Here is a 21,675-nt window from a genome sequence, read left to right as displayed (position 1 = left end):
CGCACTGGTAGCGAAGGCGCGCAAGGAGCGCAGGTGCGCTGGGAGCAAAGGCGTGCAAGTAGCGCGGGCGCGAAGGAGCGCTACTTTTTAGAAGGCGCGCTCAATTTAACAGACTCCCCCATCTATCTTGAAATTTTTCTGATTAGTCGTAAAATAACTTTAAAAATAACGTTTTAGATTTTTGATAAATAATTTTCGTGTTGTACATAAAAATTGTAGGTAAATAAATTTGTTAATGAGTCTCAGTTATTGTCTGCTTAGTTCAAGATTTTAAACGGTTTTGACTTTTACCTTATTTTTTTCTGAAGGTCTTCAAGGTCTTTAAACTTGAGTCGCATTATCTTTCATGTCTTCCATTTTTTTCATATTGCATTTCCATTCCATTTAGAAGAATGATATCAAAGTAGTTTAACAGAAAGCATGGAAAAGGCGAAATATATTTTCTGTGTTATACTTGCTCTTCACATCCGAGTGATTGATGGCCAGTATTTTACACATGATTTCAATGTCACAAATGATGGATTGGAAAAAGTATTTTTGAACTTGAATGTATCGAAAGGTTGTATGAAATCACTTCTTGGATTATTGGCAGACGAGACTAAGGCTATAAAATGTAAGTTTTTCTTTTCATTGAGACTGCTTTTTCTTATAAGAATATTCATAATGAAATTGGTCAAAAAATTAAGAATTTGCTATAAGAATACCATCACGAAGTTTGACAACTGAACGAAAGAATGTCATTTTTAGAACATTTTAACTGTAAATTCCTAATTATCCCCAGGTAAGGATCAAAGCTTCGACAAAAATGCCATTTTATTCGTCAAGTACTAAACTTTGGTTGAATTTCGATCCTAGCCTAAGAATGCCGTAAGAGTGTTTTAGGATGATTTTTCCCGAAAAGTTAATATTTCAAGATGAAATGAAAAACACCATTCTTTAAAAAAAGAATTTTGGAGTTTTTGGACCTTTTCTGCTGAATCAGCAAAATTTCAAACTCAAATATCTAAAGATCTAGCCATGGAAACCCTAAAAACTATACCTCTAATCGATAGTAGTTTTCGAGACGAATCTGTTGAAAATTTTATCAAAAAATGTTGACGTCAGCATAAAAATTCTTTGTTGTTATAGATATTGATGCTTCTGGTAAACCAGGGCCTGGAATTTTACAAGGCAACATCTGGTGGATGGGATCTTACGACGAATGTATTTCAATAGAAGAAGCTCATTTTTGCTCGATGACCAATGTTCAACTTTCATTTGGCAAAACAAAGGTTTGTACTACTTAAACAAATATCGTGGTTATGAATTATATTAGGTAGTGGTCAGAAAGTATCTACTAAGGGGAAGTGGAAGATATTTCAAAAATCAAAAAAAAAATTTCGCACCCCCATCCCTAACCTGGAAAATTTTTCCAACCCCCCCCCCTCCTCAAAAAGATTAAAAAGATTTCGGACTGATTCTGCCCAGAATTGAGGCTTTCAATTTCTGAATCATATGGAATTTAAAAGTAAAGATTTTATTTACATATACAAAAATAAAATTTCAATTTTCAAACACTTTATTCGCTAAAAACTCTCTATTTTCAGCTCTTTTTATAAAGGCTAGACTATGCTGACATATGAAATTGTAAGATCCCTCAACAAACATTCTCTCTTTAGTCCACTGAACCAATTTTACACAATGTTAAGACGTATAGGAATCGAAATGGTGAGGCTTTCACGATGATATTTCATGAATACAGAATTAACAATAATACGAAATACGAATGATGTCGGATTTCAAATCTCCAAATGTGAAACCATCAAATTTGACCTCCTGAGTTATCTCTTGATTTGGCAAAAAATATTTCGCCCCCCCCCCCCCATTTTCCATTGAAAAAAATTTGAACCCCTCCCCCTCAAAAAAATTTTCGAAGTCGACCTTGATTGAAGCTTTACACTAACTACATCAAACGCTGTAACTTCAAATTTTGCAATAATTACCACCTTCTTTTTAGACCAAATTACGTGTATACGGGTTGTGCATTCCAAAGACATGTGATGTGAAGGATGGAACAAATATTCTGAAATTTCTAGCCCAAGGTATATAATCTTCAAATTTTGCCCGTACTCCATTACTTTTCTTTCAAAGCTTTTATTCAGTATCACGCTGTCGCTGGTCTTCAAGGTCAAATCTGCGCCTGGGCTATCAAAGGGATGGTTTCAAGGGGTCTATAATACCGAAATACTGACAATTTCTTTCCTAAAGTACTGTAATATACCAGACAAAAACTCAAAATACAGTCACCGACAACTTTTAACCTTTTTAAAGTGTTTTGAATACCGAAATACCGTACAATCTCTTCCCGAAATACCGAACAATGTCTTCTCGAATACCGAAACACCGGACATAAAAGGGCAATACCGTTTCATCGAAAACACCCCCTATCAAAGCCTGATTTTTACTCGATTTTCTTTTATTTTTCATCTTTCTAGAGGTTGATTCAAAGGTTGGTACAAACATTCTCAATATAACAGAAACATATGGTGATTTTGGTAGTCGACCTTCAAAATGTCATTCCAAAAGTAAATCGTACTCCACTGGAGCAATTGTCATGCTGTGAGTAGCTTTTTTAAGATCTTTCAAGATTTCCCCCGCTCTCAAAAAAAGTTTTTAAATGCATTCTTCTTTCGAATAAGCCAAGAAAATTCCACTCCTGAAATTGTTATAACAATTCATAAAGAATAGCCTCCTACTAACTGCAGTACTGTATTTGTTTGGAATAGAAGTAGCGAAACAACATTTTTTACCTTACACAAGCTGTCCATACGGATTTTTCTATACCATGTGCTTGAAGAGCTTCCCGCTCAACTCAATGCTGGTACACAGGGACTCAGTCTTGCATGGATAAAAGCTCGTCATTTCCTGCTTCTGAAGATTTCCCCCTGTCAATTTATCCATTAAAAAGGACAATGCTCTAAAATTTTGTTAGAAGTTAATGGACGCTACCTTCATATTTTTTTGCTATCTAGACACCCGTTTATTGATGTGTTTTTTATATGTTTTTTCATAGATGGATGTCAGGTCTAATCGCTGGTCTATGCCTCATAGGCACACTCGTCGATGTAATACAATCCATCTATCAATCATTTCGAGACTGGGTTCCACAATACGATGATGACGTCATGCATAATAAGAAATACATTTTAGAAGATGAATATTTGAAGTATGATCGTCCATCTTCGCCTGCAGCGGACACTCAAATTTCGGACAAAGTGAAGAATGACTTGAAGGCCATCTCGATACGCAATGTTCAAATCGATAAAGAACGTAAGATATTTTAAAAATACTATTTTATTGATTTTTTTCAGGACTTGATAATAAACTGTGTTTAAAATATGTAGTCTTTTCGGGATAAATAAGTTGAATGCGGGCCTCGTTGTCAAAAATAATTATCATTTAACTGACATTTTACATACTCCTTATACATGATTCTCAAAACTTCTATCAAATGTTCATGAAGGCGTATAATGCCTTATTATTTGAAGTTGAATGTTTGTAATAATATTTAAAAAATGAGACCCGAAGCTGACTTTCTCTATGAGAGTTAAAGAGAATAAGCTAAACTAAATGTTTTCGAGGTCATGGATTCAAAGACATTATCAGTCCAAAAAGCAACGTATCTACTAGTAATATATCAAACTAGTAATATATTTATGGCACCTGTTAAGCTGATTCTTTTCGATCCCAGGTAACTTGACGATTGTAGATATGAGAAATTTGCACGGCAAGTATTACCATTTCACTTCATTCATTAACAAAAGGTTAACCAGAACATCACCACGTGACTAATCAATACATTGCAATTCCTGTAAGAGATATTATTACTAATATTGTTCTCCAATTTGAGATTTAAACCATCAACCATTCAAAGTAAAGAAATTTATACATTTTTGTTTTTAGGGTTTACGGTTGACTTTTCATATATCATATATCTTGATCTTCAAGACCCAAAGTGTTTTCTCAGAAATTATGCACCTTTTTGACCGTAGTCGCGCGGTCAGGCACATGCCACTTTATTATTCAATTTACCACCCTAAAAACTGGATCCAATCTTTTTTTACAATTTTTTCTATTGTCTTTAGGCGCAAAAAAAAAGACTGGGACGGTTTTAGGGTGGTAAAACTGACAAAAAATGCCCGCGCGGAAATTGGCGGCTACGGTCAAAAAGGTGTGTTAGGAGAAATATGCAAACATCGGAGTATCGCTTGGAGCAATTCAATTATAGAGGGGTTAAATAAAGGAGTTTGAATAAGAAGACGAGAAAGTACTATAAATTACCTAACCAAACAACTTAATGAGCTTTGAGGTTTCGTAGGTTAAAGCATGTTATCTCTTACGACTTTATTTTGACTTTTTTGAAATAAATTAGAATTTTGAGGGTTTTCTTGGAAAAGAAACTCTGCTAACTTACCATCCGGATGGTTTGATGGATTCTTTTGCTAACTCTTTTACTAGGAAATTAAAAGTACTGCTCTACAGTTTTTTCGCATACAAACACACACATAAACACACCTTTATTCTTTCCCTTTTCCATTTTCAGAGCCATTCTATATTCGTTTCCTTCAATGTTTTTCAATGGTACGTAACTCACGTGCTTTGTGCAACACAAGTGTTCCTAAAGGAGCTATCACGTGTCTGAATGGAATTCGAACGATCTCCATCACGTGGATCATCATGGGACATTACGTCATCTATTTCTCTGAAATGTCACCTACAGGTATATTTTTTCTTCAAATTTGAAGTCCAAAATTTGTTGTCATTCATTAAAACCTGTGAACACCACATCTTAGCTTTCTCTGAAATCAAACTGTGGAGACATATATCAATCACATTACATTGGGCTTTTCCAGAAAAAAAACCATGCACCCCTGTTGAGGAGGTCTAACCTTTTGTGGCCTACCCCCTTGGAATTCCAGGCAATTTTAGGATCATCAACAGGGGCTGCACGATTTTTTTCTGGAAAAGCCCATTACAATTCAAAGATTCGAAGATGAAGATATATCCTCGTGCTAAGCTCAAGTTGATTATATCATTTTCTATTTCCAGTTATTCAATCATCTTCTGAGATTCAGTAAATAACGAATTTCCTTCGAAAGAAATCTTTCATCTGACTCCCAAGTGTGTCACAGTAATTTCATTACAGTGTGAAATGTAATATTCATACACTGTGATACTCACGGTACAACTTCTGATTTTGTAAAAAATTTCCAATTCACAATTATTTCCAGGTAATGTTTTGGCGATGACGAAGCGGTATACTGAGAGATGGACTTTCCAAGTTCCTCTCAATGGTGGCATTGCTGTCGATACTTTCTTCCTGCTCAGGTACATTTTTATCACTTATTGATCTTGCTTCAAAGTAAGTGGGGACATAGACTATGCTATAGTATAAGACGAATTCGAAAAATAAAGAATAATCTCAAACACGCAAATAAGCAGTCGGGTGGAAATTTTGTCCGCGCGGGCAAAAAATAGTCGGAGGGTCTCAATGTCGGAAACACAGACTCTATTTCCCGCCACGCAACATATTACGTTTTATAATATACAACTATGTTATATCGTAATATCATGATAATATATTACACGGACGATAGCATCGTCTAGTGGCGACGAATAACATACCGTTCGAATAAGCGCCCCGCTTGAATAAGCGCCCCCCTTAGAGCCTGAAAAATTAAATAAGTTTACGGTAACCTTGTTCAGCCTTCGTATGCGAAAACGATTGGGTTCTTTTTAATGTGATCGATTGTATTTGCATTATACGTTTTAGTTTATAATGTTTAATAAAAATTGTCAATGTAATATGCCAAACGAGGGCAGTACCTTTTATTAAATATCTGCTTGGAGATTATCATTGACCAAGCCATTCATCTGCCAATCCGTTAGTTCGTCCATCTATATAATCATTGACCAAGTTTTCTTTCCATCTTCATTTAGTGGTACACTTGTTGGATACTTAAGTATGAAGCGGTTTGATATCCACGGAAGCCTTCCGCTCATCCGCTACTACTTCCATCGATATATCAGGTACAATTTTTACTGCTAAGGGTGGCTGATTTTGGAAATTAACTTGTGATAAGGGTTATCATAGTAAATGTCAAATTCAATAATTTGGATTTGCAATTTGTCCCATTAGTAAAAAATGGACTATGTAAGTTTCAAATTTATAAAGTAAACAGTCCCAAGGATAGTACAATCATCTATTTACAAGGTGGACTTTCACGGGGGGGGGCGGTGTATTTTAGCGTTTTTAGCGATTTTGGCTTCTCTTCGCCAGAGTGTGCTAAGAAAGAAACATTCGCAGAAGTTTCTTTCTTTTTTGTATCTTTTTTAAATCTGTTTTTCCTTTTAATCAAATTTTGCCTCCTACATTACGAAATTTCGTGATCCTGCGAAACTTTCTGCCTTAAAAGTAACCATATTTTGTTCTTTTCAACAGGTTGACACCATCATACGCGTATCTTATTTTCTTCTACGCTTTCCTCTTCCCTGTGCTATCAGAAGGTCCTTACTGGGGCTTTGAAAATGTGGGCTTGTGTAGGAAATATTGGTGGACCAACCTTCTGTATATCAATAATTTCTACCCAACCAACATCTTAGACATGGTAAGAAGTCATCCAACAACCAAATTATTTAATCATTGACTACAACTTTGTTTATCGAACTATGGAACTAGATATAAGCAACACTTTCTTTAGAGCTTTTATTGGCATAATTATAGACCATTTCAACGGCAGTCTTTTATCGGCATTGTGTTTTTTCCGGTGACGAAAGAAAGGCTATAGAAAAGGATCAGAATTTCACAAGGACTCATAAGGTGTCATGGATAAGTCACGCCACGCAATATTTGACAAAAACCAAAAAACGGTCAGTTTTAAAACAATCTTTCAGACGTATATCTAGGCCCGCCAAACAAAAATGCATGTCCCCTATCATCATTGCCATTTTGTCAATTGATTTTTCAGTGTATCAATTGGGGATGGTACTTGGCCAATGATATGCAATTTTACGTTGTCAGTCCATTATTTTTGTATTGTATGTACAAGTAAGTAATTTAAACGCTTCTTTCTTCTTCGAAATTTCTTATACATACTTATACTGTCTGTTCTTAGTGATTCAATTTTAATATGTAATCGTCAGCCGTGCAAAATTACTCGAATCTGATTGGTTTAGAGGAGTGCGATTAATCGTTAATTGCACTATTACCACTTTTTGCACTCTTCGGCGGGGGACACTTTTGTCCCCTTATTCTTTTCTCTCCCAAGTCCTGTGTCAGAGACTTTTTTTTACTATACCGGGTGGTTCAGAAAAAACATGTCGAAACTTGTAACGTAGATATCTCGAGAAGTAATTGTCAAAAATCACTCAAATTTTCTACATTTATTCTTTAACATATGTAGAGTTTAAATTCAAATTATCTGTTTACGAACATCGTTTTATTTCTTTTTATGGGTTCTAGAAGTTCCCTAATCATTTTTAAGTTGTATGAGAATTGACGTAAAAACAGAGAGGCTTTCAAAATTAGTTTGAGTTGCCTTGCGAATCTGTTCTTTCCAAGAGTCCTGTCAGGTATAATAAAAAACAAAGACATTTTTTCCCTCATACTTCAAAAATTAGCTTTGTGTACATAAGTTGCATTGCAATTCGAATGTCAAAAATTTTCCCTTTTTCTAAAAAAACTATGATTTACTAATGATTATTTACCGACGATTACCTGGGAATCGTATGTTTTGTCGTGCAACTAACACTCCAAACCATACGATTACTAGTACTAATCATGCATATCAAAATAAAACTGATCAAATCTTAAGTTTAATTAATTTAATCTTAAAAAATAATACCAAGACAATGCTATCGTCTACACAGCATAACTATAAAAAGGAAATAATTCAGGAGGCGAGTTAAATTTGGAAAACGGGAGTAATACCAGGGGAGAGTGAAGAGAGACGGAGGGGTTTACTTTGCTCCAAACTTTACCGCCGCCATTTAAAATGAATATCACCAATAACGGCTTCAAATTCTGCAAATTATATTTTCCCGTGTTTTCTGTCCATTTAGCGAACGATAGCATTGTCTAAGAAGTATTTGAAAGTCTATCAAGTTCTAAATGCAAAGAGGATTTCTTGCTAACGAATTCCATCCAAGTTTTTGAGTAAATTTCAAGAAGTTTGTGCTATTGTTTTCCCAACTTCTTTCCATCATTCAGATGCAGATGGAAGGGTATCACTTACATGTCCATCGCTGTTTTATCGATGCACGTCATCTCCAACGGTGTCTTGATGTATGAAGAAAATGCAATCTCTCCTCTATTCTATGAAAAAGACTCCACGTTTGGAAAAGTGTAAGTTGAGCATTTTATAGCTTGCGTCTCTTGAAATAATGAAAATGTTAGTCTCTTTAAAAATATAAAAATTATCACTTCATATGTAATAGTTATCGAACATTTACGAGTACAATATGAGAAATATTTTACGAGCTCCGAGATTTTTCCGTACAATATTTTCCGAGCCTTTAGGCGAGGAAAATATACGGGAAATCCGGAACGAGTATTTATACTCGTAAATGTTATTCGTTCATTATCGTCTGTTACCAGGTTTTTTGCATAGTGATGCAAAATGGTGATTCCCAAAAAGAAACGGAGCCCGATTTTCGAAAAAAAATTTACTTGGCAAATTTGGGCCAAAAAGTCCCTAAAAATGGGATAGTAGGCATTTGGCCGTAAAAATCGGATTTTCTTATTTGAGGAAATTCCCTTTTGCCATATTTAGGGAAAATGAGCATTTCTCGGTATTTTTTTCTTATTTTTTGCATAGTGATATAAAAAATGGTAATATTTAATTTCAGAGTGAGCCCGATTTTTGAAAAAATAATTTTTTGGGCAAATTTGGGCCAAAAAGTGCCTAACATGGGTTTTTTTGGACTCACGCTAAAATATTTATTCACTCCAGTATCTACGACTATCCCAGCTGGCAAACAACGTTCTTTTAACGTTTATCTAACGTTCACAACGTCCATATAACGTTAGATGAACGTTAAAACAACGTTGTGTGCCAGCTGGGATAAGTCATTCATATTAACTATACTTCACAGGTCGATATTAATTTGAGCTGTGATACTCACGGTAATCTATTCAAGCTGCTCACTACACTTTCTTACTCTCTTGCTATTTGTGCGTTCTCTTTATCTGATTCTCATCATCAGGTAGGTCCATTCAGCATGTTGTTTGTTTTGACTGATTCTCATTATCAGGTAGGTCCATTCAGCATGTTGTTTGTTCTTTTTCTTTTAGCTCGGTATTGTTCAATTATCAAAACTACGTGTACGACAAACCATATTGTCGCTTCATCGTCTATTTTATTGGTCTGGTTTTGGGTTACACACTTTTCAATGAAGTGAAGATAAATCCAAAGTGGAGAAAGGTTAGAACAATATTTTGCTAATAACTTATTTCTGGTCAACCAAATATTGATCATTTTTATACTCCCTACTTACCTGGCTCGTTTCACACTTTCAACCATTTCAGTACAGTGAGATATTGGATATTTTGAACAAATCTGCACTCCTGTCTTACAGCCCCGGTGGAGCTTTTTTCCTCAGTGAGAGATAGAAATTCTATTGTTCCAAGGTTAACAATTCCAGTGCGGATGGTTTTGGAGTGATATTTTTAAACATTGAATTACGAATGGGGATGAAATCAAAGTCAATTTCCCAGTGGGGCCGAAATTCTATGGTATTTTTCCACCGGGGACAAAATTTTTGCCAAATTTTTCAGTGGGGCTGGGGTGACAGCGTATCAGTGACACATGGGTGAAATGGTGAAATTTTAACTTCAATTTGGAATGGTATAATTTATCATGACTAATCTATTGGTCTGTGTTTTCTTTCTTGAACAAATAAGTTCAAGGTACATTTCCCTCTTTTAAAGGTTTTATTTTTACATAAGTGTTCCCGTTTCATATTAGACACATGTTTCATATCAGCCTATTATACTGCCTATTAAACAAAGGGAAATTATGTCTAAAACCCTTGAAATTACGTCTAAAAAATCTTTCGCAAGGAATATATTTCGCGAATTTTGCGAATTCAAAGGTATTTAAAACTTCCGCGAGGATTTATTTTCGCGAATTTACGGAAAAACTCGCGTAACTCGCGAAATATAATTCCCGCTAAAATTAATCCCCTTAAGGGCTCTGACCATAGTCGAAAAATTGATTTGAGTATTTGAATATAAAAGTTATGTTTTAGGTTCTTTAACACTTTTGACAAAGAATTGCCTTTATAACGCTTTTTTTAACGTTAAAAGAAAGTGATCGAAAAAGTTATTAGTTTTTTTGCTGTTTAAGTCGCGAAAAAGAAGATAATCATCGCAGTTTTACATCAAGAAGACCCTCGAACAGATTCTGCATCTTCTGGTGTATTTTCCATCCTAGACATCAACACGAAATGGAAAATATGAACATTTTACTCCTGATTCTTTTGTTTACATTGACTGACTCGTGTACTGCTCAACAACAACAACAACAACAACAACAACAACACAGCCGAAGAGAGGATATGTCCAAGAGCCCGCAACTACGGATTGTTCCTGGCGATTCTCCAAACTCGGGACCCCAACGAGGGGTCGGTCGACGGATGCTGCCTCATCGAAGTCGAAAGACGGGCGACCCTGTCCTCCAGACTCAACACCTGGAGCCCAAAGCATCCATCTTCATTGGCATTGGCTGCCGAGGCGTCAAACTCAGCAAAGCCGAGCCATCCAACACAACCTCCCAAAACGTGTTTTTGGGAAGCGGGGTCATAAATCCAGCATATGATTCCCGCCATCTGCTTCAACAAGCTGGAGACATTGAAACAAACCCTGGGCCAACAAAAGAAAAGTGTAACTTCTGCCAGGGCTACTTCCGCAAAAGTCAAACACCCCTCAACTGTTCTGTTAGCAACTGTAAAGAAAGATGCCACAGACACAACTGCAGCAAGATCAGCAGATATTTCACCGGACCCATTGTGTGGAAATGCCATGCACATGGTGGCCCCAAACCTCCCCAAACCAGCAACCAAGAGGAAGCTGGGACAAGAAAATGCTCCGGTGACAAACACAAAAGCAAGATCATCAGAGCAAACCAAGCAGCCTTTGAATGCACCGAGTGCAAGAAACTATTTCACCTACAATGCACAGGTTTGAGCAGAGACGCACAAAAGACGTACAGACTCAATAACACACCATGGTCTTGTGATTCATGCACAAACCCAACAGACACGAACTTCACAACCAACAACGCTACAACAACGGATATATCAGAGAAAGCACCAAAAGAATACGCGAACTCACTGAAGATTCTCCAATGGAACGCAGATGGACTCGCAACAGTAGTCGGTGAGCTCCAGAACCGGATGAAAGAACTCGATGTAGATATCTGTTTCGTACAAGAGACAAAACTAAGACCATCCCAGAAGACCCCCAACATCAAGAACTATGCGGTTGATAGATCGGACAGAATGGAGAGCAAAGGGGGAGGCCTTATCACTTACATCAAAAAATCCTTGATCCTTGATAAGGTACAAAAGTCAAGCCTTACTGGAACAGAATCAACAACAATCAAGATCCAAGTCAGCAAACGAAAATGGATAAATATATCAAACGTTTACTGCCCTCCATCAAACACGACCACACCAGTAGAACTGAGGCTAGACAATGTCATAACCAATGAAGACTCGCTAATCCTTGGAGACTTCAACGGCCACTCTCCGCTTTGGGATCTCATACAACCACCAGACCAGAGGGGCGAAGAACTGGAAGAATGGATGATTGAGAAATCATTGGACGTTCTGAACGACGGAAGCCCAACTAGAATTAACAGAGCGACCGGTGGAGAGAGAGCACCCCCGACATCTCCTTCTGTGGAAGAAACGTCACACACCGGTCAACCTGGACCACGATAGATCCGATAGATCCAATCGGAAACAGCGACCACCTCCCCATCCTAACCACCATCAATCAAAAGGTACACCACCAAACAGCAACTGGACATTTGGCCAGATGGAAGTCCAACGGCGTAAATTGGTCACTTTTCAGGAACGAGATAGAGACCGCATGTAATTCCTTCACCTTTGAACCCAATCTAACAGCTAGAGTAATCAGGTTTAATTCCACCTTGAAGTCTACAGCCAGCCGACACGTCGGAAAAACGAAACCAGGATCAAGAACGAAACCTTTCATGACACCAACAGTTCGCGCTGCCCTCAAGAAGAGGAACAGACTGAGAAAATCCGTGAAGGAGAATCGACAAGCCTGGCTAAATGCATGCAAGGAGGCTCAAGAAGCTATCAACGCAGCAAAAGAAGAGAGTTGGAGGAACCTACTCGAGGACACTATCACTGAGACAGATGACAACAAGATGTGGAGATTGATCAAATCGCTAAATGGTACCCCAGAGACCAATTCCCCGAATGAAGCTATGAAACACAATGGAAAGACAATCACCTCAAATGGGAAGAAAGCAGAGATATTCGCGAAGCATTATGCGTCCGTAAGCCGCCACCAATTCTCGAAAGATGAAAGAGACACTAATCGAGAATATAAGAAGAGACTAAGATCTACTAGAGAGGATAAAGATTGGGAACCGTTCACCATAACAGAACTGAGACGAGCAATAAAGAAGATGAAACGTAAAGGAGCCGCTGGCCCAGATGACATACCTCCCTCTTTCCTAAAAGAATTGGGACCTTGTGCCCAAAAGGAACTACTTGACATTTTCAATTGCAGCTTCACAGCCTCATTCTGCCCCCAAGTATGGCGCCTTGCACATATCCTACCACTCCTCAAATCAGGAAAATCTGCCAGTAATCTAGCCTCATTCAGACCGATCTCACTAACATCGTGTGTTGTGAAAGCCCTCGAGAGGATGGTGAACGACAGACTTTACCACATGGCGGAAACTCAAGGATGGTTCCATGCAGCTCAAGCAGGATTTCGCAAGGGAAGAGGGTGCGATGATCAGATAGGTAGACTAATCCAAAAGATACAAGATGGCTTCCAAGAAAAACCATTTAAACGATCGGTAATTGTATTGCTAGACTTCAGCAAGGCATATGACACCGTCTGGAAGCAAAAACTACTGCTGTCACTGCAAGACCAAGGCGTCCCCCCGGTATACGTACACTGGCTCAGCAACTTTCTGACCAACAGAGTGGCAAGAGTACGCATGAACGGGACCCTAGGAAAGGCAGTAACCATGCACCAAGGACTCCCACAAGGATCCGTACTCTCACCAATATTGTTCCTGTTCTACATCAACAACCTTGCTAAAATCCTACCACAAGAGACAACCAACTCCCTATTCGCCGACGACGTAACGCTACTGGCAACAGCAAACACCCTAAAGGAAGCTGAGGAAATATGTCAAAGATCGGTAGATGTCGTAGCTAGATGGTCCAAAGAGTGGAAAATCGCCCTCAATTCCGATAAAAGCGAGTCGAGCTTTTTCTCAAATTCAACGAGAGAAACGGCCGAAAAATGGACACCCGCTATCAAAATAGATGATAAACCAATCAAATACAACCCAACCCCCCGTCTCTTGGGAGTGATACTAGACAGATCCTTAAGCTTTGGCCCACATGTAGCAAGCATTGAAGAAAGAGCCGCACCAAAACTGAGAACGATCTCCTACCTTTCCAATACAAAGTGGGGGTGGAAGAAAAACTACCTGAAACAGATATACACCGCCAACGTCAAACCCATCATCAACTATGCAGGATTCGCATGGCAGCCATGTCTCTCCGCTACCCAAATCAAAAACCTAGATAGGGTCCAATACCGCGCATTAAGGAAAATAACGGGCCAGACACTCAACACACCATGTGAAGCACTCCTCCTAGAATCTGGGGAACAAAGCCTGAAAACCCAATTCGAACGAAATACCATCATCGCAGCAGAAAAGGCACTCAGACTCCCCCACGATCACCCACGACGACTCGCGTATGAGCAAACAAATCGTTCCAAACGAATCAAAAGAACGAGCTGGGGGACGACTGCAAGGGATCTGCTAACCAGACTCCCAGACCTGGACGACATCGAGAACAGAAAACCTCTAGACTACTTCACCCACCCACCTTGGTTATCAAATCCAAACATCGAAGTATTCAGCTCACTACCTGGCATCAAGAATAAACATGCAAATCAGGATCAAATCCTTGAAGCAACCTTGACGCAATTACGTTCCCTCAACCCAACATATACCATCTATACAGACGGGTCTGCTATGGCGGGAACAACCGATGGAGGAGCAGGATTAGTGGTGACAACAGATGACCCTGCTGAAATAACACCTGTCACCATCATAAAGACCAAAGGGGCGAAGTTCACGAGCTCATATGAAGAAGAAGTCCGTGCCATGGAACGAGCAGCAGAGTGGATTGCAGTAAATACAGAAGACGATGATTCGATCGTGATTGCGACCGATAGTCAATCCCTATGCCAAGCTCTCCAACACAACAACAGAGAGGTAGATGCCATCATACAAAGTTTGAGCCAAACGAAGGCAAAAATCACAATTCAATGGCTGCCCGGACACAGTAACATACCGGGGAACGAGGCAGCTGACAAAGCTGCAAAAGAAGCGACAAAGCTAGAAGGCGTCCACCAGACAACCAGCATGAAGTGTGCCCGCACAATAATAAAATCCAATATCAAAGACGGGGACCCGGAACGCCCTTGGCTGAAAGAAGTCTATTCAAAATATTCAATGTCAAAAGAGAAAGCAGTGAAGACGAGGCACGACCAGGTAGACCTGGCACGAATTAGATGTGGTAAACACCTTGCCTTCGCTGCATACGATCACCAACTTCACGAAGAAGTAGACCCAAAATGTCCTCACTGTGACCACCAGCAGCACGATCTCCAACACTGGTTTTTGGACTGCCCGGGCACACGTGAGGCCCGTTTCGAAATCTTCGGCGAGGAAGTCGACGATGGACTTAGCTTGCTGACGAAACGACCAGAACAGTCAATCGCTCTGGCGAGGAGGACTCTCCTCGGAGCGAGAATCAACTGACGAAGCCAATACACACACACACACACACACACAACAACAACAACAACAACAACAACAACAACAACAACGAAAGTACGTACAATTTACATCAAAAAGAACTTTCTACTCAGCTCCAATTACGTATTATGCAAGCCATTACTGTTCTAATAGACTGCTACTGTGCGGAGATTAACCCTGGACCCGTCCTTTGCACTTCATGCAACAAGACAGTAAGAATCAACTCCAAGCGACTCGAATGTATAACATGCAAAGAACAGCTCCACCTCAAATGCACACGCACGCACATACGTATAGAAAACTCCCGCATACCGTACCAATGGACCTGTCATACGTGCACATTGGTCATCCAACCGTTCTTCATCATTCGAAACTTGGAAGATCTGGACGCCTCTGCTGACCATATTCCTAACGACTTAGTCAGTCCATCAATTGCTCTGCTGAACCAGCACCGTAAACATCTATCCGTAGCCCATCTCAACACCCAATCTATGGCATCTACCTTTACCGAATTCGAATCATACGTCTCATACGAACACCAATTCGACATGATCACAATGTCCGAGACCTGGTTGAAAGACAACAATGGCTACAAAAAAAGACTTTCGAAACCGGGATGCTAAACGTGGCGGTGGCGTCGGATACTACATCAAAGCAGACATTAAACACAAAGCCCGTAATGATATCGAATCCTTTGACACAACTATCGAACACCAGTGGATTGAATTGACTGGCAAGAACCGTCTCTCGAATGTCTTGATTGACATTGTGTATCAGGTAAGGAGTAAACAAAATGAAAAACTTGAGTGGCTCAACAAATTCGAATCGCTTGTTTCCCAAGCTGCAATTGTTCATCATGGTCCAATAATAATTACATGTGACTTTAACATCGATTTACTTGTACCGTCGCCAGCAAACGAAGCTTACCAGAACATACTTGGAACGCTCACTCTCAAACAACTTATAGCCCAACCAACACGAAATTCAAAAACTCTAATCGACCATATTATCACAAACATCGACACCAAACTTATAGCGAGCGATGTTGTTTTATGTGACGAAATCTCAGACCACGATTCACCTTTTTGTATCCTCAAAATCAACAAACCTCGATACGAACCGCGGCACAAATACATTAGAGACGAACAAACTCTAGTACTCGTAGACTATATCAATGATTTTCAACAGCTACCATTAAACATTGTGTATGCTTTCGATAACACCTCAGACAAATTCAATGCGGAGTACAACAAAAGTCACGCACCTTTACGTAAGATCAAACTGACCCGTCCTTCGTCCTCATGGATGAAAGATCTTGATGTCCGAGATTTACAACGGCAGAAAAATGAACTACGGCTAAATTTGAAAAATAACCTTAACAATGAATAACTTGACCAACTAAGAAACGTGTGGAACAACCTCAAATCGACCATCCGAGGAGCGAAAAAAAAATTTCTTAAGAACCTTCTAGATAACAAATCCTCAGCCGAAACATGGAAAGTCATCGAAAAATTACTACATCCCAGACAAAAACGCATGGACGTTGATCCAGACGAAATTAACAAGTTTTTCAACTCAACTGCCATGAGGACAACAGGAAGAAATGCAGGAGACCTCTCAAAATCGTTCATTGAAGAACTACCCGAACATCCAGAAACAGCTTCCATCTCCGTCCTGCTACGTACGATGAAGTTTCGAAAGCTATCCAGAAACTTAGATCAGATTATTCTACCGGACCCGACAACATCCCTTCGAAATTCATCAAGCCAGTATCCCCAGAAGAATGGAAAATTAGTCGAATTTGCCCAGTTTCCAAAGTCACCGACCCCCAATCCTTGGTAGATTACAGACCAATCAGCATCTTGCCAATCTTGTCAAAAGTCTTTGAAAGAATTATCCTCCAACAATTAACCGAGCACATCGAAGAAAAATCGATTTACCTCGAGAGTCATATCTATCAGAACGCAAACAATACGCCCAAATCGACCATAAATCATCGAGCAAATTAGACGCACAGTTTGGCGTTCCACAGGGGAGTATACTTGGCCCGATCTTGTTCAACTTGTATGTGACCACTATAAATGACCACTATGATACTACGCTACAAAGATCCAAAAACTGCAGATCGCCATCGAATCGGTCCAAAATGAAATAGACAACATCAACCTTTGGTCTGAACAAAACATCTTTGTCTAAACACAAAAAAAGACAAATGTCTTTTCGACCAGACAACTTGCACAACGCCATTCCCTCGCGGAACTCGTCACAGTTATCAAAAGCGCTGGACAGGATATTGAACAGGTCAAAAATTTCAAAATTCTCGGTGTTAGATTTAATGAGCATCTAGACTGGACTGAACATGTCAACCATACCCTGAGATCTTGTTTTGCAACGTTACTCAGCTTAAAACGATTCAAGAACACCGCATCATGGCAGCAGCGCAAGATGCTTATGGAGTCACTGGTTCTCAGTAAATTGACATATGGCATCGCTTTACTATCCAATGCTACAAAAGCCCAGATTGAGCGTCTTCAGAAAGTCCAAAACGCCGCCCCTGGCTTCGTGCTCAAACGTTATGCCAGAACCAGCGATGTAATCGATCTCGAATGGTTAACAGTTGCTGAGATGGTTGATCTAACAATCGCCAAGATTGCCCATAGCGCTCTCCACAACCCCAGCTGGCCGTCATACCTCAAACTCAATAGACAACCGGATCCAGACAGAGAGCTCCGAAATGGTAATTTGGTCGCACATGACATCGAGGACACATCTCGTCTAACTGGCACCTTTGCACATGAGGCCGCAAAATGCTGCAAAAACTTGTCTGTTGATATCAAACGAATTGACAAAAAGGAAAGCTTTGCTGATAAATGCTGGAATTTCTATTTTGATAGGGCGTTAGCCAAATCTCTAAGCTAATTCAATTCAACCTTGAGTCACAAACTTAATCAACACAGTCGATCTAGTATCCGATACTTACGTGTAGTAGTTATTTGCACTAAGGTCATTTATTTTCAATCACTTGCTATATATTTGGACTCACTCTTCCTGTGTTTTCTAGCCCACCAGCGATTCTAGCGTTCCCCTTTTGATATATTTAATTTATGTTAAGATTTATTTTGTTTTATCTAAAACATTGTTCTAGCATTTTATATTCCTAAATGAGACCGAACCTATGTTCTATTTTACCGCAGCCATTCCACAATTTTGCCATCACAATATCTAGAAATTTAACCAAATGATTTTAGTTTTGATGTTAATTCGATGTTGCGCTTTTACGTCTAGTCTATTCTAAATTCGATTCTAAATGTCTTTCAGCGTCTTCTATATTAGGTTGCCCATTGATTTACTATTTCAATACTATGTAGCCGACCAACCCACTAAGCTTCCATTACTGACTTAGCTGTCCACTTCGTATCAGTTTGAATCGTAAAATTTTATATACATTTATATACATTACATATACATAAAATATTTCAACTTCTTGTAAGAAGAACCAATATAGTTTTGGAGATCAAGAAATTAATGATGAAAAAAAAATTAAAAAAAACTTTCTAAAGAAAATATTTAAGCCTTAAAATTAGCCCCGACCCTAGAACTTTAAAAAAACGTTAATAATATGTTGCATCACCTTGTTCTATGAAAAGTGCTAAGTTTTAATGGGTAATTAACCTTTTTGTTTCGAATTGCAAAGAATTGAACTGTTTTAAATTTTTCGGAAAAATTTTCTAAAGTTAAATCAATCAAAAGTTATGGCTGTTTTTCTATGAAAAATTGGGATGGAGAATTGGTTAAAAAGCACTATTTTCAAGATTTCGAAGCAAATAAACTTTTAAAAAAATTTTCGAAAAAATAGTTTTAGTTCGATAAAAGATACACCATCTACCGCAAAAAAATTTTCAAAATATTTTTTCTTCGCCGAAACTAAGCTCTTCAAAGTTGAAATACTCTTCTTCGCGAAAGTCTTCATTTTCTTCTCCATCAATTTTTTTCATTGCGATTCTTAAATTTTCAGACTCACGGATAATTGGCCTAACAGACAATGTATAACATGCCGCAGTTTTGTGTGCTACTAGTACATCAAGTAGAACTTTATATTTTGTAAGTGGCAAATATTAAAAATTCACTATGGTCAGAGCTTTTAAAGGCCAAGTTCGTGAGTAAATTGCTTTGCTTTTTGACGATCTTTTCAAGTATATCATAATATATATGAGAAACAAAATTCGTCAAATTAAATCCCCGCCAAATTTAAGATAAAGAAAATGTCAAAAAAATTAAAACTCTTTTATATATTTTACAGTGATTTTCATCCATTTTAGTGTCTCCAAAATTCCAATTCACCAAATTTCGCAAAATTAATCTATCTCTAAATTAACTCACGAATATGTGAAAAATCGTAGTGTCATGTTAACAAATGTTACTGCGAGTTTATTTAATCTCTGTTGCGGTGGTACTTTAATGGCAGTTATGGCTAGTGAGGGTTTTGAATCTGAAGACGTTTAGTATAAGTATGTTTGAGTTACGGAGAGATTCCGTAATGAAGAGTATGATTGTGATTTTACTTTTTCAGACTGCGCACGTGATTGGTTGGTGTATATCTGTCCCTATTGCTTTATCCTTGGTTTATGGTCCATACACATCTACCAAACACTCATGGTCTGTTGCTGAGAATGAAAGCTATGGTATTCTGTTCCGAATGACATGGGCTCTTGTATTGAGTTGGGTCATCTATGCTTGCCACAATAACCATGGAGGTGGGTCAAAGTTTTCTCTATGAGGTCCAGCAGATCAACGGGAAGCTCAAATATTCCTTCAACTTAAGACGGTCGACTCTGCCTTGTCCCCCCCCCTTTAATTCAAACAGAGAGTAGGCAATAACATTTTATATAGTGCCTTTTGATATGATGTTGTTTATTTTTGCAAAGCTTTAAAACTGCTGATATTCCGTCGTAAATTCGTATCTGCTTGAAAATAAGTAAAATAGTGAGTGATGTCTAGATTTGGTAAGATAAATAAACCGAATTAAAACCGAAGAACGACAAATAAAACAAAAGATATGTTCAATTTATATTTGTTTATTTATTTTTTATTAACACTTTGCCTTCATTATACATACAACCCTGTCCAGAAATCCTAAAAGGGACCTACATAGCGTTACCACACCCATGGGTCTAGGATCGAAGAGTTATTGGATCGAAAAATGAAAAAGCTCGAAAATTAACCAATGGTAGTATTACAGTGGTTACCTTGAACAGACTGCGTAAATCATGAACTCATATTTTTTAGGTTACATCAACGACTTTTTGAGTTGGAAGTTGTTCTTGCCATTGAGTCGTTTGACATACAGCGTCTATTTGTGGCATAACATTGTCATGATGTTATTGTTTCAATCATTTCAAAGTGCTATCATTGTCACTGATCAAATTATGGTAAATATTTCAGATTTCAGATTTTACAAATCCTAACCCACTCGACACTCGACACCCACTGGGACACAGAGAACTGCCGGTAGACAACGTTCTTTCGACGTTCTAATCCAACGTAATATAGACGTTAATACAACGTTATGTGCCAGCTAAATGTTGTGAGAATCGAAATGCACTCGATAAGCTCTAAAAACCTAAAAATCTGTCTAAAGACAAACCTAATTTAAAGATTTTGACTTATCAATTTTGTTTTGATAATTCTGCGAATCGGTAGATTAATTCAATGAAGAGTCCCTTGCTTACACTACTTTATTTCCATTTCCTCTCTCTTTCTTTCAGGCATTGGTTTATGTTGCAGTCACCATCTTTTCATTCATGGTCGCATACATCATTGCTGTATGCATCGAATACCCTGTCCTCAACTTGGAAAAACTGTTGTTGAAATTTTAAAATCATTACACTACTAAAGACTAATTAATTCTTAGGACCACTTTATATTAATTAATTACCATTGATCTTAATATTCTTCCGGCTACCACTCCTCTGATATCCCAATATCGCTTAATTTCATTGCCTTTGAAACAGGTACGATCTAAGAACAATTAGAATCAAATATTCAGAAAAATAAGAACAATTTAAGAACAATGCTGAGTTTAAAATGGCTGAATTTTAAGCAAATTATGGGTATATTTAAAGTTAGGACATCAAACCAAAGTTACCTCACTTTTGTGCTAGAAATAAGAACATTATTCTGGGATCCACTACCTTTCTGCTGTGCCGGTAAAGTTTGAAAAATGAACCCTACGCGGGGCTCGTATTTTTTTTAAAGTGACCCTTATTTGGACTGAAATTCCAAAGAATTTTCTCAAATTTCTCCATATTTTGTTCAAATTCCCTTAGAACTACTTTTTCTATTTTTGTCTTTTTCCGACCATACCAGGGACTCATGGAGTTGAAAACCCTGACCAGCGACACATCCCGTACACCTTTTTGTCCAAGCATCCCCCCTGGAACTAGGCTGCTGGCATCCACTAACGGATACGTCCTATACTACCTGTGGTTTTGTAGAGGTCTGCGATTCAGACTACCCTGGAACAGGATAAAAATATTTTATATAATTTGCCAGATGGTTGTCGATTTTATTCAGTGGTTTTATTACA

The 21,675-nt window shown here is 38.3% G+C and overlaps 1 protein-coding gene across 1 annotated transcript; it reads left to right on the top strand.

The window, feature by feature from the left end:
- Positions 1–391: 391 nt before the first annotated feature.
- Positions 392–21,224, top strand: LOC136821546 (nose resistant to fluoxetine protein 6-like). Its single transcript, XM_067077770.1, has 15 exons — positions 392–613; positions 1,129–1,271; positions 1,997–2,081; positions 2,475–2,598; positions 3,053–3,309; positions 4,583–4,759; positions 5,271–5,367; positions 5,980–6,069; positions 6,482–6,647; positions 7,008–7,087; positions 8,249–8,383; positions 9,332–9,461; positions 19,660–19,843; positions 20,376–20,518; positions 20,855–21,224. Exons 1-15 carry the CDS (start codon positions 421–423, stop codon positions 20,963–20,965), a joined length of 2,115 nt encoding a protein of 704 aa, XP_066933871.1. The 5' UTR covers positions 392–420; the 3' UTR covers positions 20,966–21,224.
- Positions 21,225–21,675: the final 451 nt, after the last annotated feature.

Source organism: Clytia hemisphaerica, unplaced genomic scaffold, assembly GCF_902728285.1.
Source record: "Clytia hemisphaerica strain Z4C2 unplaced genomic scaffold, Clytia hemisphaerica genome assembly, whole genome shotgun sequence".
Lineage (NCBI taxonomy): Eukaryota > Metazoa > Cnidaria > Hydrozoa > Leptothecata > Clytiidae > Clytia > Clytia hemisphaerica.
The sequence above is the reverse complement of the archived record's forward strand: the minus strand, read 5'-3'. Positions and strand labels throughout refer to the sequence as shown.

Excerpts from the sequence above, each read along its gene's own strand:
- LOC136821546 (XM_067077770.1), top strand. The coding sequence starts at position 421 with ATGGAAAAGGCGAAATATATTTTCTGTGTTATACTTGCTCTTCACATC. Across the intron at positions 614-1,128 it reads CGAGACTAAGGCTATAAAAT|ATATTGATGCTTCTGGTAAA; the intron begins GTAAGTTTTTCT and ends TTGTTGTTATAG. Across the intron at positions 20,519-20,854 it reads TTGTCACTGATCAAATTATG|GCATTGGTTTATGTTGCAGT; the intron begins GTAAATATTTCA and ends TCTTTCTTTCAG.